This window comes from Apodemus sylvaticus, chromosome 6, assembly GCF_947179515.1.
Source record: "Apodemus sylvaticus chromosome 6, mApoSyl1.1, whole genome shotgun sequence".
Classification (NCBI taxonomy): domain Eukaryota; kingdom Metazoa; phylum Chordata; class Mammalia; order Rodentia; family Muridae; genus Apodemus; species Apodemus sylvaticus.
Genome location: NC_067477.1, coordinates 67758366 through 67777069, shown reverse-complemented (window position 1 = coordinate 67777069; position 18704 = coordinate 67758366). Strand labels below are relative to the sequence as shown.

At 40.4% G+C, this 18704-nt stretch overlaps 4 protein-coding genes across 6 annotated transcripts in view; 2 read left to right on the top strand and 2 right to left on the bottom strand.

The window, feature by feature from the left end:
- Positions 1 to 13565, bottom strand: part of LOC127687327 (uncharacterized) — a 28704-nt gene extending 15139 nt beyond the window's left edge. The window contains exons 1-3 of one of the 2 annotated variants that reach the window (XM_052185845.1): positions 13366 to 13565; positions 3251 to 3372; positions 1098 to 1236 (exon numbers count right to left, since the gene is read on the bottom strand). In XM_052185845.1, coding sequence (XP_052041805.1) covers positions 1098 to 1236; positions 3251 to 3372; positions 13366 to 13462 — 358 coding nt within the window. In that variant the 5' untranslated portion in view covers positions 13463 to 13565. The remainder of the gene's footprint in view (positions 1 to 1097; positions 1237 to 3250; positions 3373 to 13365) is intronic. The other variant, XM_052185844.1, reaches the window with a different exon arrangement.
- The window catches only part of LOC127687331 (diablo IAP-binding mitochondrial protein-like), a 99726-nt gene that overhangs the window by 22317 nt on the left and 58705 nt on the right, over positions 1 to 18704 (bottom strand). The gene's annotated exons all lie outside the window — the stretch shown is intronic.
- The window catches only part of LOC127687323 (signal recognition particle 54 kDa protein), a 157032-nt gene continuing 152361 nt past the window's right edge, over positions 14034 to 18704 (top strand). For both annotated transcript variants that reach the window (XM_052185839.1, XM_052185833.1), the window contains exon 1: positions 14034 to 14132. The gene's annotated coding sequence lies outside the window, so the exon portion shown is untranslated. The remainder of the gene's footprint in view (positions 14133 to 18704) is intronic.
- The window catches only part of LOC127687324 (signal recognition particle 54 kDa protein-like), a 38525-nt gene continuing 33854 nt past the window's right edge, over positions 14034 to 18704 (top strand). Inside the window, exon 1 of the mRNA XM_052185840.1 lies at positions 14034 to 14132. The gene's annotated coding sequence lies outside the window, so the exon portion shown is untranslated. The remainder of the gene's footprint in view (positions 14133 to 18704) is intronic.

The window sequence follows — 18704 nt, the reverse complement described above, 5'->3', positions numbered from 1 at the left end:
TAAATCGAAGCTGGTGGACCAGCCTCCAGGGAGAGATATGGGTGTGCTTTTGTCTCAGAGGTGGGAGGGGCTAGGCCACCAAGTCCTCCCTCCCCTGGATCCTCATCCTCACAACCCCTCAGCACACCAGTGATTCCTCTGTGGGATCCTGAAGCTAGACAATCCCTTGCCATCTGAGTAGGTGTCACAGTCACTCATGGTGACAACCATCTTAGATCATTAGTTATCTGAGCTGCTCTGGGTGTCTAATCATCATTTCTAACTGATTACATGGGGAGACAGAGGCTAATCTTCAGACTTATTTGTCAAACCTAGTTGTATAAATGTTTACAAACCAGCTGTTTGGTGTATGGTGTTGCAGTTATTCATGTTTCAGTTCTTCCTCTAGCTCCCAGCCACATCTTTTTCCATCCTACGAATGTCATCTTTAGAGATGCGTCACTTTGCAAAACAAAGCCCAAATAAACATTTCTCAGAGTTGCCTATTTTACCCCTGGCTTACTAAGCAGGAAAACTACCTCACGGGAAGTCAGCATGTGGTCTGTGTGCTGGTCTCTCTTGAGCACGTGAAGTATGAGACATGTCCTTTGTTTTCAGTCATGTCTGATTAGTCTCTGGATTGGAGCTATCTTGGATTAAACAGTCTCCAGATATGAAAAAGATCTCTAGGTAGGACACTGAATAAATTAATCCCCATAGATATTTCTTTACTTTAAAGAACAAACCTCTGTCGCATCTCACCTATCTTTCTATCTACCCCTTGTCTACTTTCTCAGTGTGTGAGGGGAGTGCAGGCACGTGTGTGCCTCAGTGTGCATGTGGAAGTCAGGGAACTTGAGGGAGCTGGGGCTCTCCTCCTACCGGGTGGGTCCCAGTGACTGAACTCAGGTCAGAAGGTTTGACAACAAGCCTTTTGCTTACTGAATCATCTTCCTGACCCTTAGAAAATATTTCTATGTGGTTTCCCTACTTTTAGCTTTGGTAATGGCTATCGTAGAGGTTAGCTTTTATCCTAAAAAAAAAAATGTCTGCTTACAAATTTATACACTAAAGACAGGTAAAATAAAGGTAACAGCTCTGCAGACTTGGATGCCTACCCAAAGGCGCTGTTTGGTGTGAGCCACACACCGTACAGTAGTTTCTGCTCATTTTTCCTTCCTCACATAATGTATCAATAAAGTCTTCATCATAAAGGAATGCATCAACGTGAACTGTGGGTTCTGGCTGTTGTCGTATCTGGAAAGACACATCAAAGGAATCAAAGTTCAAAGAAGCTTCTTTTATTGCTAAATAAGGCAAAACAGCAGTGGCTGCTATGCTACTCTGAGAACAGTCAGGGAAAGACATTGGTGCTGATTCAATCCTGTTTACTCCTCCTCTTCTCCCCTTCCTCCTTTTTTTTAATGGAGACACTGATAATTCTGTCTTTAATCTGGAAAGACACAAAACATGGCTAAGATTTCTGAGTCTTATATATCAATTACTATCAAAATTCCAGACAAGACATATTTATTCAGAAAGCCAAGTTTTCAAATTGCTAAAATATTATTAAACCTTCAAGTACATATATGTGAGCATGGTACTTTCCATGTAATATCAGCATTTGGAAGACTGAGCCAGAAATGTCTGAATTTGAGGCAAGCTTAAGCAATATAGTAAATTCAATGACCAGCCTGGGATACATACAGCCTGTTATCAAAAAACAGAACAGGCTGGGCATGGTGGTACATGCCTTGGTCACAGTACTTGGGGACAAACACAGGCAGATTTTGAAGGTAGCCTGGTCTACCCAGCAAGTTCTAGGCCAGCCAAGGCTATAGTGAAACTGTCTCAAAAACAAATAAGTCAGACAGTAGTAGCACATGCCTTAAATCACAGCACTCAGGAGGCAGAAGGATCTGAGTTCAAGGCCAGCCTGTCTACAGAGAGAAGTCCAGAACAGCTAGGGCTATACAGAGAAACATAGACTCAATAAACAAACAAACAAACCTGTTATATGTGTTATATATATGTGTATATGTATATATATATATATAATTATACATTAAATATTTAATATATAAAAATGCTAAAACCAATGTAGCTGCCTCCCAACAATCTTGCCTTACCCACCTAAGTGCTTGAATTACAATGCTTTTTATTTTCTTCTTGAATAATTTCCTAAGTATTTTTAAATCCTATATTATTATTAATAAATGCTTTTCCTTATTTAACAAATTATATTACAGCATGGTATTGATACAAACATCAATATCACTCCAACTGTATTACAAATCCAGTACCAACAACACCCCAAACTGTACTCTGAAACCTCAGTTTTAACACTACCTTCCGCTTGCTGTTCTTTATTCCACTGATACTAGGTTTCTCTGTGCAACCCTGGTTTTTCTGGAATTTGCTCTGCAGACCAGGCTGGCCTCAAACTTAAAGATCCATCTGTCTCTGCCTCCTGAGTACTGGGATTAAAGGCACACGCCACCACTGCCTGGCTTACTTTGTTCTTCTGAGATCCATTATTCTTCTGAAGACCAGCATTATTCTAAAACTTACTAAATTTAGTTCACAATGTCCATAAACTACTGAAATGTTCTGGCTTTAGGCTGGTGTGGTCTTCCATACCTGTAACATCTGGAAGGCTGAGACCTCAATTTGGAGGCCAGTTCTACAGAGCATGACATGACCTGAGCAATAAAACCTGATTAACTCACCAAATAAACAAATGATACTCCACCAACCAAACTAACAAGAAACAACAACAACAAAACCCAAACCTGAAACAGGATTTAATTCCTTGGCTCAGATGTTTATAAAGGGAAAAGGCCAGCCTGTTAAGACTTAATTTTTTTTTTTTTTTTTTTTTTTTTTTTTTGGCTTTTTCGAGACAGGGTTTCTCTGTGTAGCCCTGGTTGTCCTGGAACTCACTTTGTAGACCAGGCTGTTCTGGAACTCAGAAATCTGCCTGCCTCTGCCTCCCAAGTGCTGGGATTAAAGGCGTGAGCTACCACCGCCCGGCAACACTTAATTTTTTTTAATATGCTGATAAACGAGACTGTCTACAGAGCATTCCCTAAGTAAATAATACCAGGGAAGCCAAGGGTTAAAGCCTCAAAAGAAAGGAGTACATGATGGAACAGTAAATGAAAAATTGCTTAAAGCCAAATGTACAATTAAGGAGACTACAATGTGTGGGGTTGGAGAAAAACAGATTATCTAGACTTGGACAAAAAGAAATAAATTTGGTTCAACATACTTTTTGAAGGGCTAGATGTTCTGAGCAGAGCACAGCTTCTACAGGCAAACAGTTCCGAAGGTCATCAGCTATGTTCTTCAACATAATGTCATTGTTATCTTGAGTAAATTCATCAAAATCCCCTGAAACAGAGTAAAAAGGAGGGGACTGAAGAGATACCTCAGTGGTTAAGAGGTCTGTCCTTAACCAAAGGACCTAGGTTCAATTCCCAGCATCCACAAAGCAGCTCATGACTGTCTGTAATTCCAGATCCAGGGGATCTGACACCCTCACACAGACATACATGCAGGCAGAATACCAATGTACATAAAATAAAAATAAAAATAAAATAAAATAAAAAATAAAATAATAATAAAATAAATATAAAAATATAAAAATAAATAATAAAATATAAAATATAAAATATTTTTATATTTTAATAAAATATAAAATATAAAAATAAATAATATAATAAAATAAAAATAAAAAAAGAGTAAAAAGGAAGAAGAACCACCTCCTATCACTGCCGTCACTCCAGGACTACGTGATTATGGACAATGGTCCATATTCCATCAGAGAAGATTTCTGAACACTGACAGGGCAGCACTAGCCCAAGGTCCATTGAAAATGGGGAATTTTTCAGGCTGTCAGGATGGCTCAGTGGGTAAAAACACTTCTTAAAAAGCATGATGACCTCAGTTCAATCCCTGGAACTCACAGGGTAGGAGGGGATAACTCCCACAGACTGTCCTCTGATTTCTACACATGTTCTATAGAGCTGTACACACACACACACACACACACACACACACACAAAACAGACATTTAAAAGTAAAATTAATTTTTTTCTTTTACAAACTGCTTATCAAATAAAAGCAAAGAGATTCACAGGCACTTGCTGCCATGGCCAGCTTCTTAGTGGGTGCCAGTGATTCAAACTGGTACTCAGGCCTGCACAGCAAGCACTCCACCCACTGAGTGATCTCCCCAACACTATGACTACTTTGTAAAAACAATAAAAATTAATGTATAAATAAAACTGTATAATATGCAAAGTAATGAGATATTCTGATGCATAGTTACATTATTCAATATTTAAATCAGGCCAGAAATATGTCTTATACATTTGACATTTCTTTATGGTGAATATATTCAAAATCTTTTATTCGACCTTTTAAAAAATGTATGTCATTAGTATTATTATCTAGAGCCATCTTATTATGCAACAGCACACAATTATCTCCTTTCCTTTTCTTTTCTTCTTTTAAGACAGGGTCTTACCCTGTATACTAGGCTGGCCTTGAACTCAGAGATCCACCTGCCTCAGCCTTCTAAGAGCTAGGATTAAAGACACGTGCTACCATGTCCAGTTTCCTTTAACTTTTTTTTTTTTTTTTTTTTTTTTTTTGAGTCAAGGTCTCATATTGCCCAGACTGGGCCTTGAACTCTTGTTTCTGCTGCCCCAACCTCTCAAATGATAGGATTACAGATGTATACCTCCATACCTGGCTTCCTTTTTTGAACAACAGTTTTTGGAAATACTTATTTTGTGGGCAGTGGTCTGAGGGCAGTTTTTAGGTTTGTTTCTTCTTGCTCTATGTGGGATCCTGGGAGCAAACTCAGGTCGTCGGATTACCCATCAAGGTACCTTGGTGGCCTCTGGCTTCCGCCTTTTTTGTGACAACGCATGTCTATTTACTCTTCACTTAGTTCAAACGAAATATGTAGACCTGGTCTCAAACTTATAACTATCTGCCTCTGCCTCCCGAGTGCTGGGATCAAGGGTATGAGACAACCAAGCCTGGCTCTCTTCTTTTTGTTTGTTGGTTTTTGAGACCAGGATTCTCTTGTGTAGTCCTGGGTGTCCTGAAACTTGCTCTGCAGAGCAGGCTAGCCTTGAAGTCACAGAGATCCACCTGCCTCTGCCTCCCAAGTACTGGGATTAAAGGCATGCACCACCACAACCCTAAGAGGCTTCCTTAAACAGGATACTTTGCTGGGCGGTGGTGGCGCACACCTGTAATCCAAGCACTCTGGGAGGCAGAGGCAGGCGGATTTCTGAGTTCGAGGCCAGCCTGGTCTACAGAGTGAGTTCCAGGACAGCCAGGACTACACAGAGAAACCCTGTCTCGACAAAAACCAAAAAAAAAAAAAAAAACAAACAAAAAAACAAAAAAACAGTATACTTTTTATTTGTTTAGAATGACATTTTCATGTTATAATTACAAATGAGATGTTTCATAGCTTGCAAAGTTCTTTCATATAGTGAGCCAGTTCACTGCTACAGCACCAACACGAAGGAGAGAAAGCTAGACCACATTTAGGACACCAAATCTTAAGTTTAGTTTAATCTCAGATGCTATATAGAAGGCCGGAAGCAGCATGAATACTGTGGCTAATGCTCATGAGGAAGGAGTTCTTCCTTGCCACAGAGTCTGTCTCTCTGCACAGGAATGTTCTTTGTTTGCATAACTTGAGCAAGGAGAATTCATTAACATGGATATAGACTACTTGGCTCTGAGCTGATATGCGAAGGCCTTTTCCTTATACATCTAGTTTAATATCCTAATTAATGATTCATAAGTTCTAGGAGGCCAACTATACCTTATAACGAAACAAAACAGAGTTCCCAAACACCGTTTTAAGTGGGATGCGAGAACTGGCATTGTCTTTCCCCCAACATGGACTTTCCCCACCAGATTCCTAAAATCTAATTACATTTTCCCAAGGTGTTAATTAATACCTAGAATCTGCTTAGTTGTTCTTACAGATAAAAGTCTGTGAGAACTTGTATGACTCAAATTTAATTTACTTAAACCATGACTCTTAAAGAAAACCAAAATCTCATTATATTAAATGAAAATATCCTAAGGCCCAATTTCTTTAAATTTTGCTACAGTCTTGTTAACAAAACAATGTCTTGATATGAGTTTACCTTCTAAAATCAGAGGATCTTAGGAAGCTGTTCTATGCCTCTTTTACCAATTGGCAAAATGCCGTCTCTTGATACCGGATACACAGCCGCTTGAGTTGAGCACATTCAGGGAAGGATTTCTTGGTTCAGCTAAGGCAGGATCTGCCTCTCTGGAACACTCAATCGGTTTTTCTCTTTCAGCTTGATTGGTATCATTATCTTTAATGCTATATATTTACTGGATGAGCATTCAAGGTATACTAGATTGTGCAAGTTTTCAAATATAGTCATTTACATCTAAGAACCTTATACATGGTACAAATATTAAAAAAAAAAAAAAGTAACAAACCCTGAGAGCTCTGACTTGACTGCATTCTAAGGTAGATGGGATTTCTCCAGTAACTGCAGACTGCTTTGTGCTGTTTCTAGTGGGAGCTTACATACTAAACAGCCAACCTTTTTCTCATCTGGCTTCACCTCTGCTCTTTAGAATGCTATCTCTAGAGACTCTGAGCAGAAATCGAAGAGTGGATTTTGAGTTAGACTCTTGAATCTGCATCTTGAGCCACCAACTTATTTGGATGAGTTACTCCTCTCTGAGTCCAAGTTGCCTTTATCTATAAAGTGGAAATAACCATCCCACATCAAAAGACTGTTTGGGGAGTTAAATGAGAACATAAATGGACTATTTAGAACATTGCCTTAGGGGGCTGGGAGGTTGGCTCAGCGACTAATGGTACCTGGTGCAAGCCCCATGACCTGGGTTTGATCCCCAGTTTGACTCCTACAGGTTGTATTTTGATCTCTATATACATGCCCACACACATTCAGACATACACACATATTAATAATTTTAATAAAAATATTGTCAGAATTGTAATCAGGTAAACCCATCACTCAAGAAGTCATTTACAGTTGAGGATCAGTGATGTTTATTATGTTCATTTTCTAAAATTATACTTTAAAAGCATTGTCAGGGGCTAAAAGATGGCTCAGTGGTTAAGACCATAGTCGGTTCTCTTAAGTTCAGTTCCCACACCCAAACCTATCCCTCCACTCCAAGCCTGAGCTTCCTCGCGTGCCTGGACTCACAAGCACATATGCTCCTCGCCACACACATATCTCAAAGTAATTTAAAAATTTACTAATTTCATGACTGAAATGAAAACGTGCACAATTTGACCACTTTGACGAGCTATCATTTCATATGTGTTATCCTAAATGTTCTTTTTCTGTTCCAGGTGTTTCTTTTGTCCCAGATTCACAATTATTAGAAACTTTCAGGCTTCAAAAGAAAATCTGTAGCCAAGATGGGTAAAATTAATATAATTATCTATAATGATTGAGACATAACTTAGAAATGGTTAGCTAATAAATCATTTTTCCCTAATAATGGCTATGAAAATATCAGATGTACTAAGGAAGTCTATAAAAATGGAAGTCACTTTAAAACATTTATCACAGACTTATCTCCTCACGTGCACGGGCCACACTGCCTGTGGATGTCAGAGGACAAGCTGTGGAGGCCAGCACGCTCTTACCATGTGGATCTCAGGGACAGAACTCGGGGCGGGAGGGGGGTGTCGTGGTGACAGACCCTTTAACCACTGAGTCATCTCTCTGGCCTTTGAATTCACTTTAATATTAGATATTTACTCTAAGAAACTAAATTTGTTGAAGCTAGGCTTGGTGACACACAGCTGTGACTCTAGCTATTGCAGAGGATTTCCTGAACCCAGGAGTTTATGGCTGGCCTTGGGCAATATAATCAAACTGTTGAGAAAAAAATCTGCTGCTGAAGCATTATCCTTTAAAAAAATTATTATTTTAAGAAAGGGTCTCACATGTAGCTCTAGCTGGTCTGAAAGTTATGATGTAGAACAGGCTGACCTTGAACTCAGAGACATCTGCCTACCTCTGTCTTCTGAATGCTAGGATTTAAGGAAATGCACCATGGTGTCCATCTTAAAAAGATGTTAAGTTACATTTAACTTAATTGTTCGTGTGTGTGTGTGTGTGTGTGTGTGTGTGTGTGTGTGTACTTCTGTGGTAGAAACGCACTCATGGAATCCTTCAGTTCTGACTGCCTCCTTACTCCTTTACTAAAACACGAAGGGTTCTGCAATGTACTTTCCAATTTTCTGGATGATTATACTAAATTGCTCTGATAGATGAGTAAGAATGGGTCGTCTTCGGTGCGGAGGGGTGGCATTTAATCCTGCCTTTAATCCCAGCAGTCTTCCTTCTACCCTCCCTTCCTACTGGTGGAGGCCAGGGCAGGAATAAGAGCCTGGAACAAACAGTAAGACCTAGCTCAGGACAACAAAAGCATATGTGTTTCATCAAACTGCCTCAGCATTGGAGAAATCATAAAAACAAACGGGGTTGCTTTAATTTGCATTTATTCAATTACTACTTCAACTGAACATCTTTTAACCTGTGTGACAGCTATTTCAGGAGGTGTAGTAACAATTCTTTGGAAACTTGAACCTTTTGGAAAAAGATTAAAGAGGTGTTAATTGACTGCCTAAGGACAGTTAAGATTTTCTCAAATGATACAGAAGCAGGCAGGAAGAGAGAAGAAAGGAGGAGTTTCTCCACAGGGCAGCACCAATCCTTTAGAAGTTCTGCTTACATTTAAATAAATATTCGGGAAATAAACACCCAGGGCTGATAGCCTAAGAAGCCAACCCCACTCTGGGAGCTGCTGAAACTGATGCTCTGACAGGAATAGGCACTAGTGTCAGTCACAGGCCTGAGCAAGATAGGTTAACAGCACCCACACAAAGGTGGGAGGAGAGAAGCACTGACAAAGCCACCTCCACATGCACGCTGTACTGAGCACATGAGTGTGCACACACATATTACCTGTAAGAATTTAAGAACCCCACCTGCCCTGTGCAGTATGCAGCCCTAACATTGTTCTCTTCTTGTCACTTTAAGGAACTCACAGTGGTGAACACCTCACAGGGCACCCGAGTTCCACAGTGTAACGTACCCCTTTCTGATGGCTATAAACCCATCTATCTGCTTTAATCTTTCACTCCCCGGCCCTACAAGTTTTAAATGGTCTCCTATTTCTCAATGTATCAGACTTCACTCTTCACTTTTAAAGCCCTTGACACCAGAGTCTAATTGTCCTAATTTTTTTTTTCAATTTAATCTTAAACTAACAACCATTTTACATTTTCTGGAATACATGTATAGTTCACAGAAGAACCGTATCAGTCCAATTAAAAATCTGCTTTTTGCTGTGTGATGGTGGCTGACGCCTTTTCATCTCAGCACTCAGCAGGAGAGGCGGGCAAGCTCTGTAAATTCAAGGCCAGCCTGGTCTACAGAGCATGTTCTAGCCAAGGCTACACAGGGAAACCTTGTCCTGAAACTCCCACTCCTCTCCCAACTTTGTATCCAATGATCAGTATCCCCCTCTTCACTCCATTCCCTCTCCTATGTATGTGTGGTGGCCCGTCCTACAGTCTCCAAGTCTAGCAATTTCCTACTCTCCATGCGGGTGCTAGCCCTCGGATGTGTTTGAGCACCTGAGCTTCAGTTCGTTGCCCTGTTTGGGGATGTTGTGGAACTCGGTGGACAAAGGACCTAGCTAGAGGAGAGAGAGGACTGCAGGGAAAGGACTAGAGGGATAAAGCCCCTAGTTAAGACCCTGGTCTCACTTCCTGGGTGTGGAGATATAACTAGTTAAGTGACCTCTTGTGAGGTTAGCTGGGCCATAGGGATGAGAAAAGTAACTACCACAGTGTGATAATCTAGCATCTATCTTTCTGTGACTGGCTTATTTCACATAACACAATACTCTACATTTAAGTTGTTTCAAGTAATAGAATTTTCTTCTTTTTAAAGGCTACAGCTTAGTCTAGTGGAAGACTGGTGCTTAGCATGTGGGAGACCCTAGGTCAATGCCAGTGCTAAAGCAAGCAAGCAACTAACAAAGGCTGAGCAATAGTCTACTGTGTACAGATAAAATGTCTTGAAACTCCATTCATTGGTTGATGGCCACTGTTTGCATGTTGTATACACTGTGAATAATGCTATAATGCTGTAATAAGCAGGGGCACATAAAGATTTGGTACACCAACTTTAATTCATTTGGATATGTGTGTGTGTGTGTATGTATGTATGTATATGTGTGTGTGTGTATGTATGTATGTATGTATATGTGTGTGTATGTATGTACATAACTGGAATTGGTAACTATGCTAGTTCTATTTTTAGTGTTTTGAGGGCTCCCCTATACCACTTTGCAAAATGTTCTATCAACAATATACAACAATAGCTTTTCCTTCACATTTGCCACCATATCATTTTTGTCATTTTTGATAACAGTCATTCTAAGAGGTGTGAGGTCAACTTCTCATTTTCTAATCTCAGTATTTCCTAATATTTTTGCTCTAGATGGACCTCAGTTGTTTCCCATGCTCTTCTGAAGCACACGGCTTCTTTTGACCTTATGACCTATCACCCCTCTTGTTCACCCAAGTCTCTACCTTTAATGCATATAGTGCACAAGTAAGTACCAGGTTGTATGATACTTCTTATGCAGTCCTATCATTAAAAAGATTCCTGGTCCCAGACAAGATGAACACTTTCCCTCGCTCTCTTCTAAACACAACTAAATGCCCTATAAACAATCCAACAGGTATCACAAAAGAGCTCAGAAAACTGGAAAAAAGGTGCAATGTTTAGTTACCACAGAATCTGAGGAAGTACGCTCTGGTAAACTGTTTTAAAGTCTTTACTATAGACTATACAGAGTACTAGAAGTTGCAAACCACAAGCACTATTAAGCACACACAGAAAACAGAACGAAAGCATAAACTGAAGAAAAGCTTGTCTGTGGCCAGAGACAGAGAAAACAGAAGAGCAGAGACCACAGAGAGCTCCACCTCCATTGCACACAGGGCAGTGTGGCACAGTTAGCACCACGGGAGGAGCCACTGTCTCAGGTCCTCAATGCACGGGCATTGCCTGATCTGCCCAGTAGCCAAAAAAGTGACAAGCTGAGTTTGCCTTCTCTCATCAGTAAAGGCAGCTTAGCAACCCAAGAGGATCCAGAAGTGTCTTTGGCTCTCATAGAAAGGACTGAGTAAACTGATCAGAAAGGATCAGCCAGGTTCCTCCAGAGAAACCTCAACAACTACCATTCTACTTAACAACGGAAGACTGGGCCCAGGGAAAGGAACCCACTCTTCATATCCTCACCCAATGCAGTAAAGACAGCAGGACTAGTTAGCATACATAGGAAGAAAGGACACACTTATGCAGTTTGGGAAAAAGGAAAAAAAAGAAGAGGTTGGGGAAAGAACAGATCATACGTGCCCATGGCCTTACAGAGGAAAATTCAGGAAGCACTCCAGAGTTTTTGTTTGGTTTTGAGTTTTATTTTTCTCTAATAGAAAGAAAGAATATGAAGTAGTGTTAAAGGATCTGGGAGTAGTTGGTGGAAGGAAAAAAACATGATCAAAATATATTGAACAAAATTCTCAAAAAAAAATAAAACCACTAAAATAAAAAATCATGCTTATCCATGATGTGATTATCCATGTAGAAAGTTCTAAGGTGTCTACAGGAAAATTCCTAAAACGAGTCATTTCAACAGGTCACAGTTACAAAATAACAATCAACCTTTAGATGTACACACAGAAATTAAAAGGATAGTTTATTGGCTGAAGAGATGGCGCAGTGGCAGAGCACTTGAAGAGGCTTTGGATTGATTCCCAGTACTCACATGGTGGCTCACGCCATATGTCACTCCAGCTCCTGGGATCCAAACCCTCTACTCACCTTTGCAGGCACTAGGCATATACATTGTACACATACATAAATGCAAGCAAAATACTAATAAACATAAAGCAAACAAATCTAAAAACAAAACATAACCCTAGGATTGGGCTGGAGAGATGTCTCAGTGGTTTAGAGCACTGGCTGCTCTTCCAGAGGACCCAGAATTGATTCCCAGCACCCACACTGCAGCTTATAACCACCAGCATATATAGGCAAAACCCTCATACACATCAAAAAATAACAACAACAACAACAATGATAATAATGGAACATCATATATTTTAAAAACCTACAATTTATAATTGCTCTAAAGAAAAATAGATATATTTAACAAAAAGTATGTTGTACCTAGGTTGTACAATGAAAGAAACCAAAGAAAACTAATTTTAGAAACCACGCAAATGTATTATGTGTGTGTGTGTGTATATATATATATATATATATATGTATATATATGTGTATATATGTGTGTATATAACCAATGGTTTCCTACATTTCCAAGATACACTTTGCTATCAGATGCCTCAAGCCAAACTTTAGTTTGGTGCCTCACTCAAAATAATCTCTCAAAACGTTTAACAATTCTCTAACTACACCAAGAATATTTTTCCTAACAGCTCAAAGGTTGAAGACCTAAAATTGGAAGTTGGAGTTGAGTGTGTAGCTCAGTAGGCAGAGCACAGGCCTGAGTCTGATCTCCAGCATCACCTCAGGTGAGACGGACAAAGAAGGACCAGAGTTCTAAGTCATCCTCTGTTAAGTTTGAGGTCTAGCAGGATTACATAAGACCTTGCCTCAAAAATTAAAAATATATCAAATAAGAATACTTAAAGGATCTGAAAGAAAGTAATCTTGGGGATTAATGGTTTTCAGAATACCATACATTAATATAGTTCTCAAAAAGAGAAAAGTATATACATAAAACAGTTCTTTCACGAGGCATTACTTTGCTAGATAAGTTTTATCCTCTAACTAGATCTAGTCACCTCATTTCCTCGATTCTAAATTTATGACTTTTCATATTTACTACTAACAGTTTATAAGAAGTCTTTTTTCTTCCCAATCCCCTGAAATATTACCATGTATAAAGTAAATGTACTAGGTATATGTCATTTTCTTTGCCTTGAGGGTAATTCCACAGCCTAATAAAACCTTTCTTGCACAGAGCTTTTCCAAGTAGTACCCGCCTGTACGAGTAACTGAACAAAGAGGTTCTAGAAGGTTGTCCAAAGTCAGCAAACCACCTAAAATTGGTTCTTAGGCATCCAATCCTAAAATACACTCAGATAACTAGGTGTGCAGCCATCAAGAGCTGCCTGGCGACCCGGTGCCTAGCCCCGCCCCTCCCTGGTACCCAAAGACTAAATCCAACAGCCAACCGCAAACGGCCAACCGCCGGGCTCTAGCCGCGACTGCTTACGGGTAGTCCTCATCCAGTGAAGCAGTGCCGGGACGTCTGCGGGAGCCGTAGTTCCGAGCAGCTGAAGCACAGCCCTCCGAGCGGACCGAAAGTCCATGGTGAAGTCAGCCAACAAGACAGGACCAGCTTCTCACTGAGCACGCGCAGCTAGACATGTGCCCGCCGCGACCCCGCCCTTCTCAGATCGTCCAGTCACGAAAGCCTAAACGCTAAGCTCCGCCCCTCCGGGATTCCACCCACGCGGCTGCAAAATCCTTAATCCTCGCTCCCTCGCGGAGTTCCCCTGCACCCTTCCGCCTAGTCGCTTTCCCTTAAGTCATGACTTTTCCTTGAGATTGCACCCGGGGTGGGGATGACCTGTTTCGCTGCTAGCTTGCCGCCGCAGTGACGTACAGGTAGAACACTAAGGTCAAAGGTCAGCTCAAGCAAAGAAACACCCCTTCAACCCTTAGCAGAGGGGAGCCTTAGAAACCGGGCATTGTGCCCCGGAAGCGGAAGTGTATTTTCACGAAGGGCTCAACTACGCTGAGTGATGACGTCTCCTCATTGGGCGGAAGGTTCGGTGGCAGTCGTCGGTATTCCAGCTGGTGGGAGTTGGCTTCGCTGTGCGGGGCGCTGGGCACCTAGTTTCTGTAGCTGGGAAGTTGGGCTGCAGGGTCGTCCCTGTCCTTCTGCTTCCAGTGTTCCTGGGTTTCTTTCTGCGGCGTGGGGCCTCGCCAAGGACTCGCCGGCCCTGTGGGGCCACGGCTTTAGTGGTGCCTTTTGCGGTAAGTGTGGGGGTTTTCCTTGCTCTGCGCTGGGGGAGCGCAGCCAGACCCCTGATCAGAGCGCTGCTTTTACGGAAGTCTTCCCCGGTCGATCACAGGCTGACGATCGCCGATCGTCAGTGAGGTGCACTGACACTTTTACTCTTGTCCTCCACTGCAAGTTTTACTAAACGATGCACTGTTACCCTTTTAATTTGTCTTCAGATTTACACGAGCTAAGTAAGCAAGCATTTGTAGGTTTGGCTTATGGAAGACATTACTGAACAAGAATTTAGATAAATGTAGATAAAGCTACTTCCCCAAAGCCTTTTGACATATATTAGGGTTTATTTTCCTATCTTTTAGTGTTTATTAGTATGTTCGTCCGCCTATCGTTCTTTATGTAGCAGAATGAATAAGAACTTTTAGTTCAGCGACCATGATAAGATGTTCTAAGGTTTCTCCATCTATGGTGATTGAGAGTTTTGCTGGATATAGTAGTTTTGGTTGGCATTTGTGTTCTCTTAAGAGTCTGCATGAGATCTGCCCAGGACCTTCTAGCCTTCATAGTCTCAGGTGAGAAGTCTGCTGTGATTCTGATAGGTCTTCCTTTATATGTTACTTGGCCTTTTCCTCTTACTGCCTTTAGTATTCTTTCTTTGTTTAGAATATTTGGTGTTTTGATTATTATGTGACGGGAAGTATTTCTGTTCTGGTCCAGTCTGTTTGGAGTTCTGCAGGCTTCTTGTATATTCATGGGCATCTCTCTCTTTAAGTTAGGGAAGTTTTCTTCCATAATTTTATTGAAGATATTTGCTGGCCCTTTAAGTTGTAAATCTTCACTCTCATCTATGCCTATAATCCTTAGGTTTGGTCTTATCATTGTGTCCTGGATTTCCTGGATATTTTGGGTTACAAGCTTTTTGCATTTTGCATTTTCTTTAACTATTGAGTCCATGGTTTCTATGGAATCTTCAGCATCTGAGATTCTTTCTTCTATCTCTTGTATTCTGTTGTTGATGTTTGCATTTCTGTCCCCCAATTTCTTCCCAAGGTTTTCTATCTCCAAAGTTGTCTCCCTTTGAGTTTTCTTAGTTGTTTCTACTTCTGATTTTAGATCCTGGATGGTTTTGCTTAGCTCCTTCACTTGCATGTTTGTGTTTTCCTGTAATTCTTTATGAGATTTTTGTGTTTCCTTTTTCATGACCTCAGCCTGTTGACCAAAGTTCTCCTGTATTTCTTTAAGAGATTTTTGTGTTTCGTCTTTCATGACCTCAGCTTGTTGACCAAACTAAGATATTTCATGACAAAACCAAGTTTACCCAATATCTATCCACAAACCCGGCCCTAAAAAGGATAATAGGAGGACAACACCAATGCAAGGAGGGAAACTTCACCCTGGAAAAAGCAAGATAGTAACCTTTCATCAAACCCAAAAGAAGATAAGCATTCAAATTTAAAAAATAACGGCAAAAATGATAGGAAGTAACAATCACTATTCCTTAATATCTCTTAACATCAATGGACTTAATGCCCCAATAAAAAGACACAGACTAACTGACTGGATACGTAAACAGGACCCTACATTTTGCTGCTTACAGGAAACACACCTCAGGGTCAAAGACAAACACTACCTTAGAGTAAAAGGCTGGAAGACAATTTTACAAGCAAATGGTCTCAGGAAACAAGCTGGAGTAGCCATTTTAATATCAGATAAAATTGACTTTCAACCCAAAGTCATCAAAAGGGACCCTGAGGGACACTTCTTGCTGGTCAAAGGAAAAATACAAAAAGAAGAACTGTCAATCCTGAACATCTATGCCCCAAATGCAAGGGCACCCTCTTTCGTAAAAGAAACTTTATTAAAACTCAAAGCACACATTGCACCTAACACAATAATTGTGGGTGATTTCAACACTGCACTTTCCTCAATGGACCGATCAGGAAAACAGAAACTAAACAGGGACACAATGAAACTAATTGAAGCTTTGGACCAATTAGATTTAACAGATATATATAGAACATTCTATCCTAAAACAAAAGAATATACCTTTTTCTCAGCACCTCATGGTACCTTCTCCAAAATCGACCATATAATGGGTCACAAGACAGACCTCAACAAATATAAGAAGATAGAACTAATCCCATGCCTCCTATCTGATCACTATGGAGTAAAAGTGATCTTCAATAGCAACAGAAACAACAGAAAACCCACATACACGTGGAAACTGAACAATACTCTACTCAATGATACCTTGGTCAAGGAAGAAATAAAGAAAGAAATTAAAGACTTTTTAGAACATAATGAAAATGAAAACACAACATACCCAAATCTATGGGACAAAATGAAAGCAGTGCTAAGAGGAAAACTCATAGCCCAGAGTGCCTCCAAAAAGAAAATGGAGAGAGCATACATTACCAGCTTAATGACACACCTGAAAGCCCTAGAACAAAAAGAAGCTATTTCGCCCAGGAGGAGTAGAAGGCAGGAAATCATCAAACTCAGGGCCGAAATCAATCAAGTAGAAACAAAGAGAACCATACAAAAAATCAACAAAACCAGGAGCTGGTTCTTTGAGAAAATCAACAAGATAGATAAACCCTTAGCCAGACTGACCAAAGGGCACAGAGAAAGTATCCAAATTAACAAACTTAGAAATGAAAAGGGAGATATAACAACGGAAACTGAGGAAATCCAAAAAATCATCAGATCCTACTACAAGAGCCTGTACTCAACACAACTGGAGAATCTGGAGGAAATGGACAATTTCCTTGACAGATACCAAATACCAAAATTAAATCAGGACCAACTAGACCATCTAAACAGTCCCATAATGCCTAAAGAAATAGAAGGAGTCATAGAAAGTCTTCCAACCAAAAAAAGCACAGGACCAGATGGCTTCAGTGCAGAATTCTACCAGACCTTCAAAGAAGAGTTAACACCAATACTCTTCAAACTATTCCACAAAATAGAAACAGAAGGAACACTACCCAATTCCTTCTACGAAGCCACAATTACGCTGATACCAAAGCCACAAAAAGATCCAACAAAGAAAGAGAACTTCAGACCAATTTCCCTTATGAACATCGATGCAAAAATACTCAATAAAATTCTTGCCAACCGAATCCAAGAACACATCAAAACGATCATCCACCATGATCAAGTAGGCTTTATCCCGGGAATGCAGGGTTGGTTCAATATACGGAAATCTATCAATACAATCCACTACATAAACAAACTCAAAGAACAAAACCACATGGTCATTTCATTGGATGCTGAAAAAGCATTTGACAAAATTCAGCATCCCTTCATGCTTAAAGTCTTGGAGAGAACAGGAATTCAAGGCCCATACCTAAACATAGTAAAAGCAATATACAGCAAACCGGTAGCCAGCATCAAACTAAATGGAGAAAACTTGAAGCAATCCCACTGAAATCAGGGACCAGACAAGGCTGCCCCCTTTCTCCTTATCTTTTCAATATTGTACTTGAGGTACTAGGTCGGGCCATTCGACAACATAAGGAGGTCAAAGGGATACAAATTGGAAAGGAAGAAGTCAAACTATCATTATTTGCAGACGACATGATCGTCTACCTAAGTGACCCAAAGAACTCCACTAGAGAGCTCCTACAGCTGATAAACAACTTCAGCAAAGTGGCAGGTTATAAAATCAACTCCAGCAAATCAGTGGCCTTCCTATACTCAAAGGATAAGCAGGCTGAGAAAGAAATTAGGGAAATGACCCCCTTCACAATAGCCACAAACAGTATAAAGTATCTTGGGGTGACTCTTACCAAACATGTGAAAGATCTGTATGACAAGAACTTCAAGACTCTGAAGAAGGAAATGGAAGAAGACCTCAAAAAATGGGAAAACCTCCCATGCTCATGGATCGGTAGAATCAATATAGTTAAAATGGCCATTTTGCCTAAAGCACTATACAGATTCAATGCAATACCCATCAAAATCCCAACTCAATTCTTCACAGAGTTAGAAAGAGCAATTATCAAATTCATCTGGAACAACAAAAAACCCAGGATAGCTAAAACTATTCTCAGCAACAAAAGAAAATCTGGGGGAATCAGTATCCCTGACCTCAAGCAATACTACAGAGCAATAGTGTTAAAAACTGCATGGTATTGGTACAGTGACAGGCAGGAGGATCAATGGAACAGGATTGAAGATCCAGAAATGAACCCACACACCTATGGCCACTTGATCCTCGACAAAGAGGCTGAAAACATCCAATGGAAAAAAGATAGCCTTTTCAACAAATGGTGCTGGTTCAACTGGAGGTCAGCATGCAGAAGAATGCGAATTGATCCATCCTTGTCTCCTTGTACTAAGCTCAAATCCAAATGGATCAAGGACCTCCACATAAAGCCAGACACTCTGAAGCTAATAGAAAAGAAACTGGGGAAGACCCTTGAGGACATCGGTACAGGGAGAAAGTTTCTGAACAGAACACCAATAGCGTATGCTCTAAGAGCAAGAATTGACAAATGGGACCTCATAAGGTTACAGAGTTTCTGTAAGGCAAAGGACACCATCAAGAGGACAAATTGGCAACCAATAAATTGGGAAAAGATCTT